An 18,178-nucleotide genomic window follows, 5' to 3' on the forward strand; every position below is an offset into this window, starting at 1 on the left:
AGCAAAGTGCAGTTCCACACACACACACACACACACACACACACAAACACACACACACGTCTCTTACACGAATCTGATCAGGTTCCTCGTAATTAGGTTGTAAAAATAAATAGCTGATCTTTTACTGATACAGAAAGAAGTCGTGAGCAGACCGGCATTTTCTAGTTTCGTAATACACTTCTAGACTTTTTGAAACGAAGTGTTTCAGCATACAGGAGCCTCTGGGACGATAAGGAAAAAGATAGAATATATAAATGACACATTTGCAAAGTTATGATGCAAAAATGCGAGAAACAAAAGTGTGCAGTGTGTGTGTGTGTGTGTGTGTGCGTGTGCGTGTGCGTGTGCGTGTGCGTGTGCGTGTGTGTGTGTGTGTGTGTGTGTGTGCAGAATAGGCACAGGTAGAATGTAGTCTTTGTTATACACATCTAGAGTGAGAAAAAAAAGGCTCAGTAAACCACTATTGATCCCTCACATCCAAGCCATAGGCTTTTTTGAACTTTTGCCGTCTAGCCGACGCTACAAAGCACCAGAACAGCCAGGCACAAGAAACGTTTCTTCCCCCAGGCAATCTACGTACCTCATGAACACTTAAATGCTCTCCACATTGTGTAGTGCTGCAAATAAAAAAATGTGCAATACTCCATATTACTACTTTAAATCTGTACTTTTTTGTGCATTAATACTCAATTTATCTTTCTTTATACAAATTTATATTTTATATATTACATTTTTTTCTATTTAACTTTTAAAAAATGTGCTACTGGAAGCTTCTGTCACCAAAACAAATTCCTTGTGAGTGCAAACATACTTAGAAACATTGTGGGTGTGTGTATGTGGGAGTTTAGGGTTAGTAGACACCACAGTGACGGGGGACAGAGGCAGTAAATTTTGGCCTGTTGGAGAAAACATCCAGTTCTGGCTCTAACACGCATGTAGCATCCGCATGATGTCAGAAGTGTGAAAATGAGATGGATTGGGGGTGACTTAAGGGGGTGACTATTGTTGATGATGTTGATGCGCTCAAAGTGTGAGGCGGAGACTAAACAAACTTGTTTCTGGGGGATTTTTATTATGTAACGCACATGAAAAGGATTGCAGCAGGATTCTCTTTTTTGTTAGCTTTGTTTTTTTTGTTTTTTTTTCGAAATTTCTTTTCAAAGTAGAGACACTATATGGACAAAAGTTTTTGGACACCTGAGCATAAGATTTAGTGCGTTTTTAAACATCCCATTCCACAAGTAGTCCTCATTTGCTCTTAGAAAAACCTCCACTCTTCTGGGAAAATGCACACTAGATTTTATTGAAGAAAAATGTTTTTTTGAAGATTTGTGCGAGATTCAGCCAGTTAGTCGTTACAGGTACGGGTTTAAAGCGCTATAGCAGGAGATCCTCAACTCTAATTCATGTAAAGCATATCTTCATGGAGCTGGCTTTATGCACAGGGGTATTGTTATCCTAGAACAGGTTTGTGTCTCCTATTTCAAGTCTCCTTGTAAAATTTTCACTCTGTTAAATCAAGTCAAGTTTATTTCTATACGCGATTTTTTCACAACAGACATTGTCTCAAAGCAGCTTTCAACAATAAAGAACACTGGAGAGTGAGAACTAACATGAGCACTGGAGTATAATATTATATGTAATATTCTTTCTACAGTCTTTTACAGTCTTTATGGTTATAAAACTAGCAGCTACTGAGCAACTCATAAAATAGCTCAACATTTGTGATCATCACAGATCCAGCACCAGCTTCTCCATGCCAAAGCCTTTAAAAACTCCAGGAGGTCCAATGTCAAAACTCCACACATGTAGTGGAATCCAATTGGCACTGGTACGTCTCTAGATGGTTCGGGATGTTTGCGAGTTCGGCATCTACTTCTTCAAAGGTCCATAATCTTCATGAGGTGGGACGTGACTGGAGCTGGCCAAACCTCGGTATGCCTCGGGATGGGGAGAGAAAGAGAAGCAGTGGAGAGAAATTAGCGTAGCTGCTGTTCATGATATTAACAGCACAAGTTGATAATGTGCATGTGATCAGATGTTCTGGAGCACAAGGTTATGATGTGATGTGTGTTATGTGTAGGCTTTGCTAAAAAAGATATGTTTTGAATCTGCACTTAAACTGGGAGAGTGTGTCTGAGCCCCGAACACTGTCAGGAAAACTATTCCAAATTTTAGGAGCTAAATGTGAAAATGATCTCCCACTTTTAGTGGACTTTGCTATTCTAGGAACTACTAGAAGTCCAGAGTTTTAAGATCTCAGGGAGCGTGACGGATTGTAGTGTGTTAAATTACTGGATAGATACATGGGAGCCAAACCATTTAGTGCTTTATAAGTGAGTAGCAGTAGTTTGAAGTCTATTCGAACCTTAACAGGAAGTCAGTGTAGGAATGATAAGATTGGGGTTATATGGTGATATTACCTTGACCTTGAAGAACTCTGGCTGCCGCATTCTGAACTAACTGAAGCTTGTTTATTAATGATGCAGGACATCCACCTAGTAATGCATTACAGTAGTCTATTCTGGAGGTCATGAACGCATGGACGAGCTTCTCTGCATCGGATATATATAAAATGTTTCTTAACTTTTTAACTTCTTAACTATTTCTAAGGTGAAAGAAGGTTGTTTTTGTAACTTGGTTGATAGTTTGTAGACAAGTTGCTGTCTTAAATAACTCTGTCTGACCGTATTAAAATTTCAGTTGTGTTGTGGTATAAAATGCTGAATGTTGAATGATAGCTTTCACCTTCATTACATTTTTAGTCCCCTTCTGCATGGATAAGTAGTGTGTTTGTGTGTATGTCCATCTTTTAATCAGGGCTTGATAGCACTAATCCTTCCATTTAATCCTCCTTTTGCTGTCTCTCTCTCTCAAACATTACTCTTAACCTGACGTTTCGGCCCATGAGACGTTCTCTAACACGCACACACACACACAGACACACACACACACACACACACACACACACACACACACACACACACACACACACACACACACCATCTCCAACACAAGTCTCGTCTCACAGTGTGACCAGTAGTAGATTGTAGAATTAAAAACTATACAGAAATCTATCCAGATTTAAGAATTAAACCTGTGTCCATGTTCTTGAGAGAAAAAATCACAGGAAAACAAAAAACACCTGGAAAATTTAAACTAGTATTTGATATTTATTGAAGAAAAAATGGTGCTTCATGGTGCAAAATTATTACTGAACATTAGTTTCTCACTGTAAATCACACAAAGCAGTTCTTCAACGTTTTTGCCTTGCACCGTTCCCTTTGTCCACCAGATGTCCCCACTGTTCCCTCTTGTAGTTGTCCCGCTGTTTAGTTAATGGCTTTCACCTGTGTGTAATTATTTGTGTATTTAAGTTACAGGGTTTTGTTCACGTGGTCAGAATAGCAGACGTGGTAACGCACGTAGTCAAAATAACACCAGTTGCACAGCTATCGATGTACACACGGATTTATGAAGGTCGGTGCTCCCTGTGACTGTGGGTGTAGCCCTGTGCTGCCATCTGTTGGTGTGTTACAAAACTAGTCTCGAAACTTTTTGATACCACCTCTCATTAGAAGAGACCTTGTTTCTCAAGCCGCCACCCACCACCATCACACATCTATGTTCCCTGTTCTATTTGGAGGGCATGGGGTCAATGAGGTCACATGACGTCAACGTGTCATAACATTATTCAGCAATTAATTTTCTCCACTGTGATGATTGTTTTGACAATTTTTTTGTTTTGACTGTTAACCATAAAGTATCTCCTCCACATAATGCCACACACACACACACACACACACACACACACACGTTTACATCAATAATTATTTATTCGTGTCAAGGTTCTATTTATCTAATTTAACAAAGTGTTTATATAATGCTTAATCATTCTATTTCCAAAAGTTTGTGGACACCCGACCTTAAGATTACTATGTGAACTTTGAACATCCAATTCCACATTTGCTCCTATAATAACCTCAACTACTCATGATTTTGTGGAGATTTCTGCACCACAATGGCGTTAAGGTACTGATGTAGTGAGGGAAGTGGTAGGTCAGTGAGGGAACATTGGATCAGAAGGTTATGAGTTTAAATCAAACCCAGTGCTCCAAGCGACCTTTGAGAAAGATTGTTGTATAAATGAGATAAAAATGGAAGTCATACTGGATAAACTGTAAATGTGATGCCTGGGGTGCAGTGTTCAATTAATGAAATAGAGATGATCAGAGCTCTATAGCTTGTTATAATGACCTCCACTCTTCTGGGAAGATGTTCCACTCGATTTTGTGGAGATTAGTGCGAGATTCTGTCAGTTCGTAAACTGATGTAGGTGAGGTGAGGAGGCCTGGTGTGCAGCGAATGTAAAAAATTCATCCCAAAGGTGGCTTTGTGCACTGGAACATTGTCATGCTGGAACAGGTTTGGGTCTCCTAGTTCAAGTGAAGGGGAAATTTTATGCTGCAGCATCCAAAGAAGTCCTGTACAATTGTGTGCTTCTGACTTTGTAGTAACAGTGTGGGGAAGCAGCACATATGGCTGGAAAAGTCAGGTGTCCCAATACTTTTTTCTATACAGTGTATGTGAATGATATACGACAGGGTTTGACGTAAAGTATAGGTTAGGGAACAAACATTGTTCAGGTTCCTGTTAATCTTAGACTTTCTGTAGCTGAGGTTTTACACAGTGTCAGTTTCATGCTAGTCATCTAAAAAAAACATTTCACTTTAGATGTTTAACTAAAGTTTGAAACTTGGATAATGAAGATAATTTTTTTTATATAAAGATGTTCTTTGTAGTATCAGGTTTTTAATGAGAGGTAAAATCCTGGAGTTTTGCCGATGACTCTATGGTTCTTTTCCTGTTGGCCGTTGCTTGTTGGTCGTTGTCCTCTCTCCTGCTCCGACTTCCTGTCCGGATGATTCCACCACCTTCTCTTCTTCTTCATTCTCGTCTGGGTCAGGGCTGAGGAACCGATCTGTTTGGAAATAGAGACGATCGTTATTGCAGTCGTGAAGAACGATCTCAATCGTAGTGTTGATGCTTTAACCCTTTCATGCTTTGCACTCGATGACTGTTGAAAGCCAAATTTATTGCCCCTTATGCACCATGAAGCTCCAAGAAGATATGGTGTACATGGGTTGGAATAAAAGATCTCCTACTATAGTGCTCTGACCTCAACCCTATTGAACACCTTTGGGTTGAATTGGAACGCTGACTGCACCCCAGGCCTCCTCACCTCACCTACATCAGTACCTGACTTTATTAACAAGAATGAAATTCCACATAAATCTTCACAAACACACTCCAAAATCTTGTGGAACATCATCTCAGAAAAGTGGAGGTTATTATAACAGCAAACAAGGACTAAATGTGGAATGGAATGTCCACAAACTTTTGTTCATGCAGTGTATATAGAATTTAGTGCTTTTTTTTCTTATGCTTCATATAAGTTTTATCAATGTATTTAATGCTCCGAATGTCAAAATCTAGTCGTCTTTCAGGATTATGGCTCTGGCCCTCAGAGTCCCATCAGCCACTGCATCCTCACCCTTGTATCTTATGATGCACTTTCTGCAGTTACTCATTAACAAATGACAAAATCATTAATGCAATGAAAGAGTTCAAAAGCAGCCCGGAAGAAGAGCGTTCTTCAACGTGTTATGGTCAACGCCAAGTAGTTTCTACATTGAGGTCAGTTATTAGGTTTAAAAATCATAACACACGGCATAAAAAAGTGAAAAAGACAAAGTTACAGATCAGTGAGATGTTGGTGAGTGCTAGGCATGATAAAAGTCACTGATTCCCATCGGTGCATTTGCATAAAACTTAACAATGTCACGCATCGAATTTTAAAAAGAGTGCATACAGAGATAGAGATACAGGTTGGCATTTGTATCGCGATGCATCGTTTTGAACATATTTGCGTCTGTAAATAACAATTTCTATATAATTATTAGTAGATGCGCTTTACTTTTTTTTATTTCGAAAGTGACCAAAAGTTTTGCGACCAATATTTGATTTGTAGTTCGATTTCTCGAGCGCTTTCTCTCAGCACCGCTGCTGCTACGTGACCACGACGCATTGCAACACTAAGGGGACCTACATAGAAAACAGATTAACATGGCAGAGGTAGAGCTGTGAGCTGTGTTTTCCTGCAGACACAACAGGAAAAGAACATCTGGTTTAATTTACTTTTTTCTTTCTATTTTTTTTCTTCTTTTTTTTCCTTTTTATAAAGTCCTGTTTCTAAAAGGGTCATAAGTTGAACGTCAGAAGACACTTAGGTAAATTTTTATCATTTGCTGTCTTTTATCTTTGCTGTTTTTCCATTGCAGCGTATTGCATTGGGCATTGTGTTGAAATGAAAATTGTAATAAGGGTGAATCATGTAATGTGTCGTATCATTGGCTATGCTTCGTGATCTGCGAATTACAGCGGCCTCGTCTATGGAGATGCGCATCCCTGGTGAGCGTGCGGTAATTCAGTAATTAATCGGAACAACCTTGCATTACTCCGACTAATCCCGTGCTGAGACAGCGGCTAAGGTGTTGGACGTCTCGCTGACGCTGGTGTTCCTTTCATGAAGGTGAAAACTCTGTCATTGTTCAGCTAAGAAGCTATATACAGAATATACACACAATATTTGTACAAAAGTATTAGGACACCTGAGCTTTCCTGCCATGTGTGTTATTTTTTCTCCAAACTGTTACCACAAAGCTGGAGGCACGCTGTATAGAATGTCTATGTTAAGACACATAAATCTGTCCCAGCATGATGATGCCCCAGTGCAATGGAGAGGAAGATTTTGACCAGTCTGCTATAAAGCTCTGATCTCAACCCTACTGAGCACCTTTGGGATACACCCCAAGTCCCTCACCCTCATCTACATCAGTACCTGACTTTACCTGACTTTTTAATGTTTTCCTTGCCACAGTCGCCCCAGGCTGCTCATCAGGGATCAACACACTTCATTCACTTTAATTCTTAAGTTCTGTGAAGCTGCTTTGAGAGAAATAAACTTGAAACATGCAACAATCCGCTATTGATGGTGGGATGATCCTGGCAAAAGAAAAGAAAAATCCCGATTCGATCAATTGAAAATCGGATTCAGGACATTTTCGACGTCAAATTGAACAATTTATAATACCATAATAAAAACGAAGCCGTTTTTTTTAACAAGTCATGTTCGTAGCTGTGTACATTCATCCCATATTTTTTTAAACTGTTTCTTATTGTTTATTACAGTAATCCCCCGTTTATTGCTTTGGTTACGTTCCAAAACGAAAAACCACGATAAACAGGCGCCACCCTAAAAAAAATTACATTTTCTGTATACAGTACTGTACTGTTAACATTTTACTTAATAATTATATTTTTATTACATTTTTTTTCAACATAAAACTCCATAAAAACTATTCCCTATAAGTTTTTTGATCTATCATGCAACCTGCTAAAGACTGGGCAAACAAATTATTAATGTGGCAAACGCAATTCCTAAATAAACCAGGGGGGGCGATATTTGAACCGCGGTAAAGCGGGGGATTACTGTATTTTTTGTATTACTCATCATATTGGCTGATAATCAAGGTTTCAGCACCGTTATCAGAAAAAAGCAAAGCTGGATTATTATTTGCAGCCGGTCTCGTGGTTAATTCAACTGTAACAACAACAAAGTAAACAAATGCTGTTTTTTATTTACAAAATTTTTCTTTAGTATTTTGAAGGTCAGCTCCTGACGCAATGTCACTGTACAGTCGATCAGCTCGGCTTCAATGCGCCATACATACACAAATTTAAAATCTTTTTAAACTCTGAACTAGTAAGAAACGATATAAACTAAATATAGTAAATAACTATAGAAAAATACTAATAACAGGTTTTGTTAAAGGGGGAGTGGTGGCTCCAGCGGTTAAGGCGCTGGGTTATCGATCGGAAGGTCGGGGGTTCAAGCCCCGGTATCGCCAAGCTGCCACTCTTGGGCCCTTGAGCAAGGCCCTTAACCCTCTATGCTCCAGGGGACCCTTGCGAGAAAAATAAATCAAGGACCGTGACGTCGGAGCGACGTGAGGCCGCCTTCCCATGGGCTCACCACCTGCAGGAGGGACCGTAAGGGCTGAGAAGATTGGGTAGCAGTCGAAGGCGGGGGCCTTGACAGCCAGATCCCTGGACACGGAGAAGTGTCTGGGGAATCTGCTTAGACTGCTGCCCCCGCGACCCGAATTACGGATAAGCGGGAAATGATGAAATGAAAGGTTTTGTTAAAATAAAAAAGTTCGAAATGATTATTCCAGGTGCTTTTTATTTATTCTGAAAGGTGGAGAGAAGAAGGACAGGAGCCTCCAATATAAATTGTGCCTTGGGCCTGCAAATGTCTCACTTTTCTTATTTAACGTTCTTAATGTTGTGCGTTTTCTTTTTTGTTGTGTCTTTCAGTGTTTCAAACAGCAGTGTTTTTTTCCTGTTTAGACCACGCCCACTTTGAGCTTAAATCTAAATACAAATGTGAATATTTGGAGCAACAGTTACAAATAGTGACACCTATGACAATAGATTATAACTAATCCGCTAGCATACTAGCATGTTTTTAGGAGAAAACCGGAGAAACCTGTGCATTGTGTAGCAGCTCACTCAGACAGGTATGTTCCCCTCGGATCTGGGTGCATCCTTAATCTTCTTGCAGAACACCTGAGACAGCAGGAAGTTCCACAGTATCACCGAGAGCGACGTGTTGGTTGTTATGATGGCGACCATTAGAGGATGCATCACTGGATCTTCACACCAAGCCTCCTTCTTTTTCTTCTTCTTCTTCTTCTTTTTCTCCTCTGATGTCTCTAACCGGCGACGCGGCGTGTTCACTGATGTGTTAAAGGTTCTGGAGTATTTCTTATCCTTTCACACGTGACCTTAATCTCCATCCAACCTCCATCCTTTCTGACCTTCTTGTGTGCGTCTCTCTAATCCACATTATCATAGCACACGTTCAGCACGCACGAGTTCCTCAGTGTCAGGATTTACAGATCCTGTCTGGTGCAGATCCTGAGAGCAGTAAAAGAGCTGTTTGGGTATTTTAACACTTTCAGTCGCAGATGATCAAAAATATTCCTTCCATCCTTCCATTAAGGGAATGTTTAGAGCCGGGCTCGGAATGTACAGGGTTCAAACTACACACACACCAGTGTTCACGGCCTGAAACCACTCTTCCTCCGTCACTCTTTCACTTCATCTATCCTTTCACCAATTTACATCTCTCTCTCTCTCTCTCTCTCTCTCTCTCTCTCTCTCTCTCTCTCTCTCTCTCTCTCTCTCTCTCTTCGACATTTATTCCAAATCAATCAATCACTCTCACTCCCCCTGTCTTTTAACACTTCCTCTCTATCTCTCTAATTGTCACTCTTTCACTCCATCGGATTTTCTACCTCACCCTGTCACTACTACCATCTTTCCATCACTCAGTGTCGGTCTGTGTTTTTGTCCTCTTTCTTTCTTTCTTTCTTTCTTTCTTTCTTTCTTTCTTTCTTTCTTTCTTTCTTTCTTTCTTTCTTTCTTTCTTTCTTTCTTTCTTTCTTTATTTATTTTATATGTCTCTTTGCCCCCCCCCGTCTTTCTTCTATTAATCACTCTCTCTCTCTCTCTCTCTCTCTCTCTCTCTCTCTCTCTCTCTCTCTCTCTCTCTAATTATCACTTTTTCTCTCAATCAGATTTTTTACTTCTATCATTGTCATCAATTTTTTCACCACTAACTTCCTTCCTTCTTTTCCTCCCTCCCTTCCTCCCTCATGACCTCAATTATTCTTTGTTGTGCTGTTCCACTAGTGGATATCTCACCTGTATAAAACTGCTGCACTCACACAAACAGCGATACTCATTTAAGTATTAAGCTTAAGCGCCTACGATCGAGATCATAATGAAATGTAAATATTAAAAAGGACTGTGAGGATGGGTTTATATGGGTTGGAGTGGAAGATCTCCTGCTCAAACCCTACTGTAAACCTATGGGACGCATTTCTCACACTGACTGCACCCCAGACCTTCTCAAGCACAGGTCAGGTGTCCACAAACTTTTGGTTTGATCAACTTCTCTTGTTCTTGAGCAAATCTTACTTTTCTGTCCATTTTTTATATTATTGCATGTTTTAAGTACCGATTTTCAACAATGTAATTAATTCAGTCATTTACATGTACATATGTGTTATTATAATTTAAGGTTTTCTTTCTTTAAAATCTTCTTCTTCCTTCGGTTTCTCCCATTAGGGGGCGCCACAGTGGATCATCTGTCTCCATACCCCCCTGTCCTCTACATCCGCCCCTGTCACACCAACTACCTGCTTGTCTTCCCTCACCATATCCATAAACCTCCTCCTTGGTCTTTTCCTCCTTCCTGGTGGCTCCATCCTCAGCATTTTCCTACTGATTTACCCCATGTCTCTCCTCTGCACATCCAAACCATCTCAATCTCAACTCCCTCACCTTGTCTCCAAAACGTCCTACATGCGTTGTCCCTCTAATAAACTCATCTCTAATCCTGTCCATCCTCATCACTCTCAATGAACATCTCAACATCTTTAGTTCTGCTACCTCCAGCTCCACCTCCTGTCTTTTACTTAATGCCACTGTCTCTAATCCATACAACAGCTCAGGTCTCACCACAGTCCTATACACTTTCCATTTCACGCTCACAGATACTCTTCTATCAAATTTTTTTCTTTAAAATCATTATTTGTTTTTGATTTGTTTGTTATTGGAGGCTTTAAATAAGCCCTTATGGATTTTTCTGCTCTCCCTGCACAGCATATGGTTCCTTTTTTTTTTTTTTATAGTTATTAAAAATAGTTATTATATTTGTAAAAAATCCTAAACATTACAGCCGTTATTCTTTTCCCTATATCTCTTGATTTGTTTCGATTTTTTCCTGCAGTGTGTCTGATAAAGGAGTGGAAATAGAAATAGGAGGCTGCATTACCTTTGTATTTGTCGTCGCACGTGTTCGTGTGATTCATCTCTAAAAAGAAAAAAAAGAAAAAAAAATGATGAGATCTGGAAAAACCTGGGATGTGATAGCAGGGAAGAAACACTGCCTGTAAGGAAAAATCACCACGTTAGTCGGCTTGTGAAGTTTAATCTGCAAGTCGTAATCAAATAAAAGATAAGTAGAAATAAAGCTCTGATGATGGTGTGTGTGTTTCCTGATACAAAGCAGATGGTTTTAGATGAAGAAAAACGACCAAAAAAAAAGCTGTGTTTGATTTTACCTAAAGCTGAATTGATGCTGAAGAATAAATAATTCGAATGAAATGAACACAGGCTTCCCATATGAACACATCAAAATAATAACAACAACAACAACAACAATAATAATGATATGAATGATATGAATCGACTCTTTTCTCAGACCATTCTTTTATTCCGGCTCGTCCTTGTCACTCTCGTCTTCAGTCTTGGAGCAGAAAGCTTGTGTCAGGATGTAGGTCCAGTAAAAAACAGTGATGGAAGTGTTGATGATTATGATGGCGATCATAAACGGGTGCATCGTGGTTCCTTCGGATCCCAAAGTCGAAGACCTTTCAGTTTGAGCTTCAGCTCCGGTTTCTGCCACAGGTTTGTTTTTCTCCTCAGCTTCTTGTTCGAACCTAATTCCTAATTCTAGTGCTTATGATTTTAAGAGGTTCATCCCAGGACTTGCTGAGTACCGAAAAACAATCCTGGACTTAATGGCTAAAAACTAACAATTCGTAATATCACATATTCCTCGTATTAAAAATGGTTTAGAAGTGTGTGTGTGTATATAGAAGAATAATGCTCTTTGGATCTTTTTTTTTATTTGAATGGAAAATAATGGAAGCGTGATTTATTGTACTTTAGATAAATGTCGCTGACGGATTAGACGGCGTCGCCGCGTCTTAGCAGATCAGACGGCCCACTCGCTGTGCAGGATTAGCTGGAGATACGAACTACTCGGTTTTATCCCCCCTGCTTGAAACCCCTCTAAAAAATCCCTGATCATCAGGATTGTAAGCACCTCTGAGTGTAAGATCGGCGGCTTTAGCGAGTCAGCACACTGATACACAACATCCAATCGGATTTCAACCCCAGGCGTCACGTTCTGCTGTTCAGCGCTGGCTCATGGTAGCTTCAAATCTAAGATGTCAGTTTAACCAATCAGATTGCGATGTACCCATTTCGAGTCCCCCTAGCCGACCTCCGGGCACATTAGCATTTTGACGTCTTTTGATTGGATGGTCGGGGAGCGTGCTAGTCAGAGCTCTCAACCCGCATCTGAAGCAAACTTCCCATCCAGCCTGACCCATCATATGAGGATTTTGCCTGAAGAATGGCAGAAAATCCCCTGATCCAGATGTGCAAAGCTTGTTGCATCACATCCAAAAAGACTTCAGGCTGTTGCCAAAGGTGCTTTAAGAAAAGGGTCTAAATACTTCCGCACATGTGAGATGTTGAGGTATTCGTTGGGAGTGACGACGATGGACAGGATTAGAAATGAGTTTATTAGAGGGACAGTGCATGTAGGACGTTTTGGAGACAAGGTGAGGGAGGCGAGACTGAGATGGTTTGGACATGTGTAGAGGAGGGACATGGGGTATATCAGTAGAAAAATGTTGAGGATGGAGCCACCAGGAAGGAGGAAAAGAGGAAGACCAAGGAGGAGGTTTATGGATGTGGTGAAGGAAGACATGCAGGTAGTTGGTTTAAAAGTAGCAGATGTAGAGGACAGGGGGCTGTGGCGCCCCCTAATGGGAGCAGCCGAAAGAAGAAAAAGATGTCGCTAGAATTCACAAAAAAGTGTTATTGTCTATGAAAATGTAGTAATCATTTATTTTCAAACTGTTTCGCTTTTCAGAACGACCACTTACCGACTTTACTACAAAAACATGCACGCGTACGTGTAAAACCGCATCTCACAGCAAGAATTGAGTTACAAACGTAGCATTTAATCCCGTGGGTTCGCTTTTCTCGATGCGCCTCGGCATGGTTCCTGTGAGTGAGTCATAAAATCCGACAGCTTGTGCGTTTTATTTCTTTTATTTCTCCACACATTCATATTAAAACAAGAAATACAATAGCAACAGCTGCCAAACCGGAGGTTTATTTTGCATGTTCATCAATAGTTTGATTTTATGCGTCGAATTTGAAGGGGGTTGAAGGTGCAACGTAAATCCGTCGACCCACCGACCAAGTCATGGAAAACATCTCTTTTTATTCCATATCTGGACTTTCAGATTTGCTGTCCAGCCCTGGCGAATGTCCTCGCTTTTCAACTTCCTGCTCGACAATCCCTCAACCTCAAATCGATCAGGAAGCTCTCGACCTGTGCAAAGCAAAATCATTTAGCATAAAGATCTGAAAACCTCGTTTTTGAAAAGATCGGGATTAATATTCACTATCGACACACTATAAGGTCAAAGGTATACGGACAGACGACACTTTTCTAGCCATGTGGTTCCACCTCAAACATTTACCACGAGGCTGTAGGCACACACTCGGTTGTACAGGACGGTCTTTGGTTCGGCATCGTGAAGTTTTCCATTCACTTGACCTGGGAGACCCAATCCTGATCCAGCATGACAGTGCACCTGTGCACAAATCCAGCTTCATGAAGATGGGTTGGAGTGGAAGATCTCCTGCTATACTCAGGAACTCTATTGAAATAACAGCCTTGTAGCTGAATCTCCACAAACACACTCCAAAAAAAGATCTAGTAAAACATCTTCCCAGAAGTGTGGAGTTTATTATAACCGCAATAGGAACTAAATGTGGAATGGGAAAAAAAAAATTACACCAGGTGTAGAAACTGGTCCTACAGATTTAAAACGCATTCATTTATCAGATAACGAAGCAGATTGAGTCTTTAAGAGAAGGTTTTTAGGGGGTGAGGTGGAGATCACTTGTGGTGATGATGATGAAGTCCTGAGGAATCATTGAGTGGCGTTTACTCGGAGCAGTCCGTCTGCGTACTGGAACTGCGCACTGTTCTCGTACTCCAGCATGTCCAACGCCACCTCGCAGCTCTCCTTCACCACACGCTCGCTGTCCTCTCGGTAGCGCTGCAGGATGGACAGGCAGGAGTCCTGCCCGATGGAGCCGAGCGCCTCGGCACACTCGTGCCTCACCATGGCGTTCTCGCTCTTGTTCTCGAGGGCGGCACTCAGCTGAGGGATGCTCGCTCCGTGCTGCATCTGCCCCAACACGTACCCGATCTCGTGACGGAATAAAGCGCTGCTGCACTGCAGGCCTGGAGATCACAGGAGGGGAAAAAATGATATATTACATTTTATTTTTACTTGCTGCCTTTATTTCTTTCACATTTAGTCCAAAGTGTGAATATATTTGCAAGCTCATCTTTGGTCTCCTCGCAAATAAATTCAGCAACGTCTCGATTATTAGTCTCAGCACTCGCAGCTTGGTGGTGCTGGGATGAGAACTCACAACCTTCTGATCAGAAGGCCCAACGTCGTTTTCACTGACGAGCATCACCACATTACGTCCTACCATTTAACACTATTTCCGAAAAACACTGATTTCACTCATTTTGTTTCAAGAACAACTTGTTGCACTTTTTATCTGCTTATAGTTAAAAAAATTTTCTTTTGGCTGCTCCCCGTTAGGGCTTTCCCACTCCTTGGATTTCCTCTTTTCCTCCTTCCTACTGCTAGTTTTTGAAATGTGCTAAAGGAAATAAATATGAATGTAATAAATAATAAATATAATATAGTCCTCTCTGTGCAGCATGTGATGTCAGTGATTCGCCTCTAGAGGCCGCTCTTGTAATGCCACAGGACCAGTATGGGTAATCAATTTGCTGATTTTGCTTTTTATCTTATATATATATATATATATATATATATATATATATATATATATATATATATATATATACACACACATACATACATACACACACCTTTCTCTCTCTCTCTCTCTCTCTCTCTCTCTCTCTCTCTTTTCAAAACACTGACACTAGAGGCTCCTTCCGAAAACATTTTGTGATATTAAGGCGTAATACACTTTTTTCACCCCATTTACTCTTTTTTAATAATTGATTGCTGGTTAGACCGTTCCGTTCCGTTCTTTCTTTCTTTTTTTTTTTCTTTTTTTAACCAATCAAATCGCAGAGCTCTCACCATCTCCCAGAGCGAGCACGGCCTCTTCGCTGCCGAGGTTCCTGAGAGCGAACATGGCTCTGTAGCGTTCGAACAGGGGCAGGCTCTCGTCCAGGAGCTGCATCCTGAGCTCCGAAACGCTCTTCCTCTGTGCTGGAGGCGCCGGGTCCACCGAGCTGTATGGGTTACTGTCTGTACACTTCGCCTTCTCTCCATCACCTCCGCTCATCAGCCACTCCAACCTCCGTACGGCCAGCTGACACGTCTCTGCCACCTGCTCTCACACACACACACACACACACACACACACACACACACACAGAGCTTAGTGCATGTCGGCAGAAATCCATAAAAAAAATTTTTGAGGTCTTTTACCTCGATGACCGGATCCTTCGAGTACTGTTTCAGTAAATCCAGCACTTTGGGATTTCCGATGGCTCCCAGAGCTTCGCCTGCAAACATGAACGTAGGAAATAAAATCAGTTAATGTTATAAATCTGTACACCATCTGTATATACACCGTGTACTTTATATGTGAGTTTTACATTTATTGTGTCCTAAACACATTTTCTCCATATTCAACATGTTCATTTTTCTTACAGACAGAATCATTTTCATAGACGGTATAATTATAGATCACATTTTTACATATTCATTTGCACTTCTGCTAGAGGCCTAACTGCATTTCATATCTATCTATCTATCTATCTATCTATCTATCTATCTATCTATCTATCTATCTATCTATCTATCTATCTATCTATCTATCTATCTATCTATCTATCCATCTATCTACCCGTCCATCTATCCATCTATCCATCTACCTATCTATCCATCTATCCATCTATCTATCTCTGTCCATCTATCTATCTCTGTCCATCTATCTATCCGTCCATCTATCTATCCGTCCATCTATCTATCCGTTCATCTATCTATCCGTCCATCTATCTATCCGTCCATCTATCTATCCGTCTGTAACAGACATACCGCATTTTTTTTGAGAGAGAATTATAAAGAAAGAAAGAAATTGAGAGAGACAGAAAGAAAGAAAGAAAGAAAGAAAGAAAGAAAGAAAGAAAGAAAGAAAGAAAGAAAGAGATTGAGAGAGAAAGAAAGGAAAAAAAGAAAGAAAGAAACAGATCTATAAAGAAAGACAGAAATAAATAAGGTAAGAAAGAAAAAAAGAGATTGAGAAAGAAAGAAAGAAAGAAAGAAAGAAAGAAAGAAAGAAAGAAAGAAAGAAAGAAAGAAAGAAAGAAAGAAAGAAAGAAAAAGATTAAAAGAGAGAGAAATATAAAAAGTTAATATACAGGTAGTTTTCTCTCCTCTCAATTGGTGAGCATGAAGTCACTCACTCACTCACTCACACACACACACACACACTCTCACACACACACACACACTCTCACACACACACACACACACACACACACACACACACACACACACACACACACACACACCCCACCCCTCAATGTTTGTTTCATTTCTGCATTGTCATGACTTTTATACTTCTATAATTATCACTTTTATTCATATGTTATAGCAAAAAGTTTGTATCAAAAACACCTCTCACAACCTCCTCACGAAGTCCCTTCTCTCATTCATCCACCCCGAGAACTGCTGAAGGTTTCACCTGCTTCATGTCTGACCATGGGCTCCTGCTCGGCGTCTCCCAGGACCCTCTCCAGGACGGGAATCGCCCTCTCGTCCTGCATCTGCCCCAGGCAGTAGGCCAGCTCGTGCTTGAGAAGTGCTGACTCATCAGAGAAAGCCTGGCTGATCCATTTCACCGCCTCACCTCCGCCCAGGTTCTGGAGCGTGAACAGAGCTCTGAAACGTGTGGAAAGCTCCTGCTGGACGTCCACCAGGATGCGTCCGACCGCTGTTACGTCCTGATCACTCGCCATCACACCTAAAAAAGTAACACAAAGATTTCAGGAATATGGTACTTCTGCCCCCAGAGCGTGTCAGAGTCTACATTTACATAATGGGCTCGACTCATTAACATAAATGATTATGACGTAAGAACACTCGATGTCACGTGATCAACGCCGGCTCTTTCAACTAGATAAAAGTTTAGCTTGAAGACACACACTGCTCCTGTACCCCTGACATTAAATACAGGAAGAAAGTAAAGGCAGTGTCAATGTCAGTGTTAATAACAAGCATGAGATCCACGTTACATCACACGTGATCACATCACAGCCACGCAAGTCAGAATGTCACATCAATTCCAGCTTCCGATCATTTTCACCCCATAATAAAAAAACAAACTGAGGTTTATTAGCTTCTGTTCATATTCTGTAATATATATAAATATATATATATATAAAAAAACTCACTGAGAAGAACAAATCCACTATACGTCTGTAAACGTGATGTTCTCTATGACGTCATTTCAGGAAAGAAGAGCGTTTATTCGTGATTTCGTGGCGAATTGGACTGAACGCTGCATCGCCACCTATCGGCCTGGAGAAATGTTTTAACGTATTATATATTTTTTTTAATCTTCTATTAAAACTGCATTATTATTATTATTATTATTATTATTATTATTATTATTATTATTATCATCATTGTTGTTGTTATTACTGTTGTTGTTGTTTTATCATATTATTGTAATCATTTTCATTGTTGTTCTGCAATTATTATAACACCGTTGTCTCCGTAAAGCTGCTCAATAAACCTGAAATTGAAATGAATCAAATTATCCCAAAGAAGCAGTCAGTACATTCTTTATTACTTTAATCTATAACAATTATAAACTCAGATTATAAAATCTATCTATCTATCTATCTATCTATCTATCTATCTATCTATCTATCTATCTATCTATCTATCTATCTATCTATCTATCTATCTATCTATCTATCTATCTATCTATCTATCTATCTATATTTATCTAATAAAGAATATACTGAGTGGATCAGAACTGCATGATACATACAGACAGTGAAGCATCAGGGAGACATCAACGTCCTAGCAGTGTAGTGGAGAGTTCAGTATTGAGATGGTTGTTAAAAAAGCTGGACCTGAACCTGCATGTTCTGCTGCGA

The 18,178-nt window shown here is 40.3% G+C and overlaps 1 protein-coding gene and 1 long non-coding RNA gene across 2 annotated transcripts; both read right to left on the reverse strand.

Annotated features, from left to right (window-relative positions):
- Window positions 1-3,817: 3,817 nt before the first annotated feature.
- On the reverse strand, window positions 3,818-9,074 carry LOC310733686. Its single transcript, XR_014535853.1, has 2 exons — window positions 8,612-9,074; window positions 3,818-4,981 (listed from the first exon to the last, which is right to left on the reverse strand). It is a non-coding gene; the product is annotated as an uncharacterized lncRNA (long non-coding RNA).
- Window positions 9,075-13,022: 3,948 nt separating this feature from the next.
- On the reverse strand, window positions 13,023-17,570 carry dohh (deoxyhypusine hydroxylase/monooxygenase). The gene is made up of 5 exons (XM_083555060.1): window positions 17,465-17,570; window positions 16,756-17,034; window positions 15,495-15,571; window positions 15,141-15,393; window positions 13,023-14,251 (listed from the first exon to the last, which is right to left on the reverse strand). Exons 2-5 carry the CDS (start codon window positions 17,027-17,029, stop codon window positions 13,935-13,937), a joined length of 921 nt encoding a protein of 306 aa, XP_083411186.1. The 5' UTR covers window positions 17,030-17,034; window positions 17,465-17,570; the 3' UTR covers window positions 13,023-13,934.
- Between the last annotated feature and the right edge of the window lie 608 nt (window positions 17,571-18,178).

Source organism: Silurus aristotelis (assembly GCF_946808225.1).
Source record: "Silurus aristotelis genome assembly, chromosome: 11".
NCBI classification, from domain to species: domain Eukaryota; kingdom Metazoa; phylum Chordata; class Actinopteri; order Siluriformes; family Siluridae; genus Silurus; species Silurus aristotelis.

What these genes read in the sequence shown, in the direction of transcription:
- dohh (XM_083555060.1), bottom strand. Translation starts at nt 17,029, where the DNA reads ATGGCGAGTGATCAGGACGTAACAGCGGTCGGACGCATCCTGGTGGAC. An exon ending in CGAAGGATCCGGTCATCGAG is followed by an intron (nt 15,394 to 15,494) that starts GTAAAAGACCTC and finishes GTGTGAGAGCAG; the next exon opens with GTGGCAGAGACGTGTCAGCT. An exon ending in CGTGCTCGCTCTGGGAGATG is followed by an intron (nt 14,252 to 15,140) that starts GTGAGAGCTCTG and finishes TGTGATCTCCAG; the next exon opens with GCCTGCAGTGCAGCAGCGCT.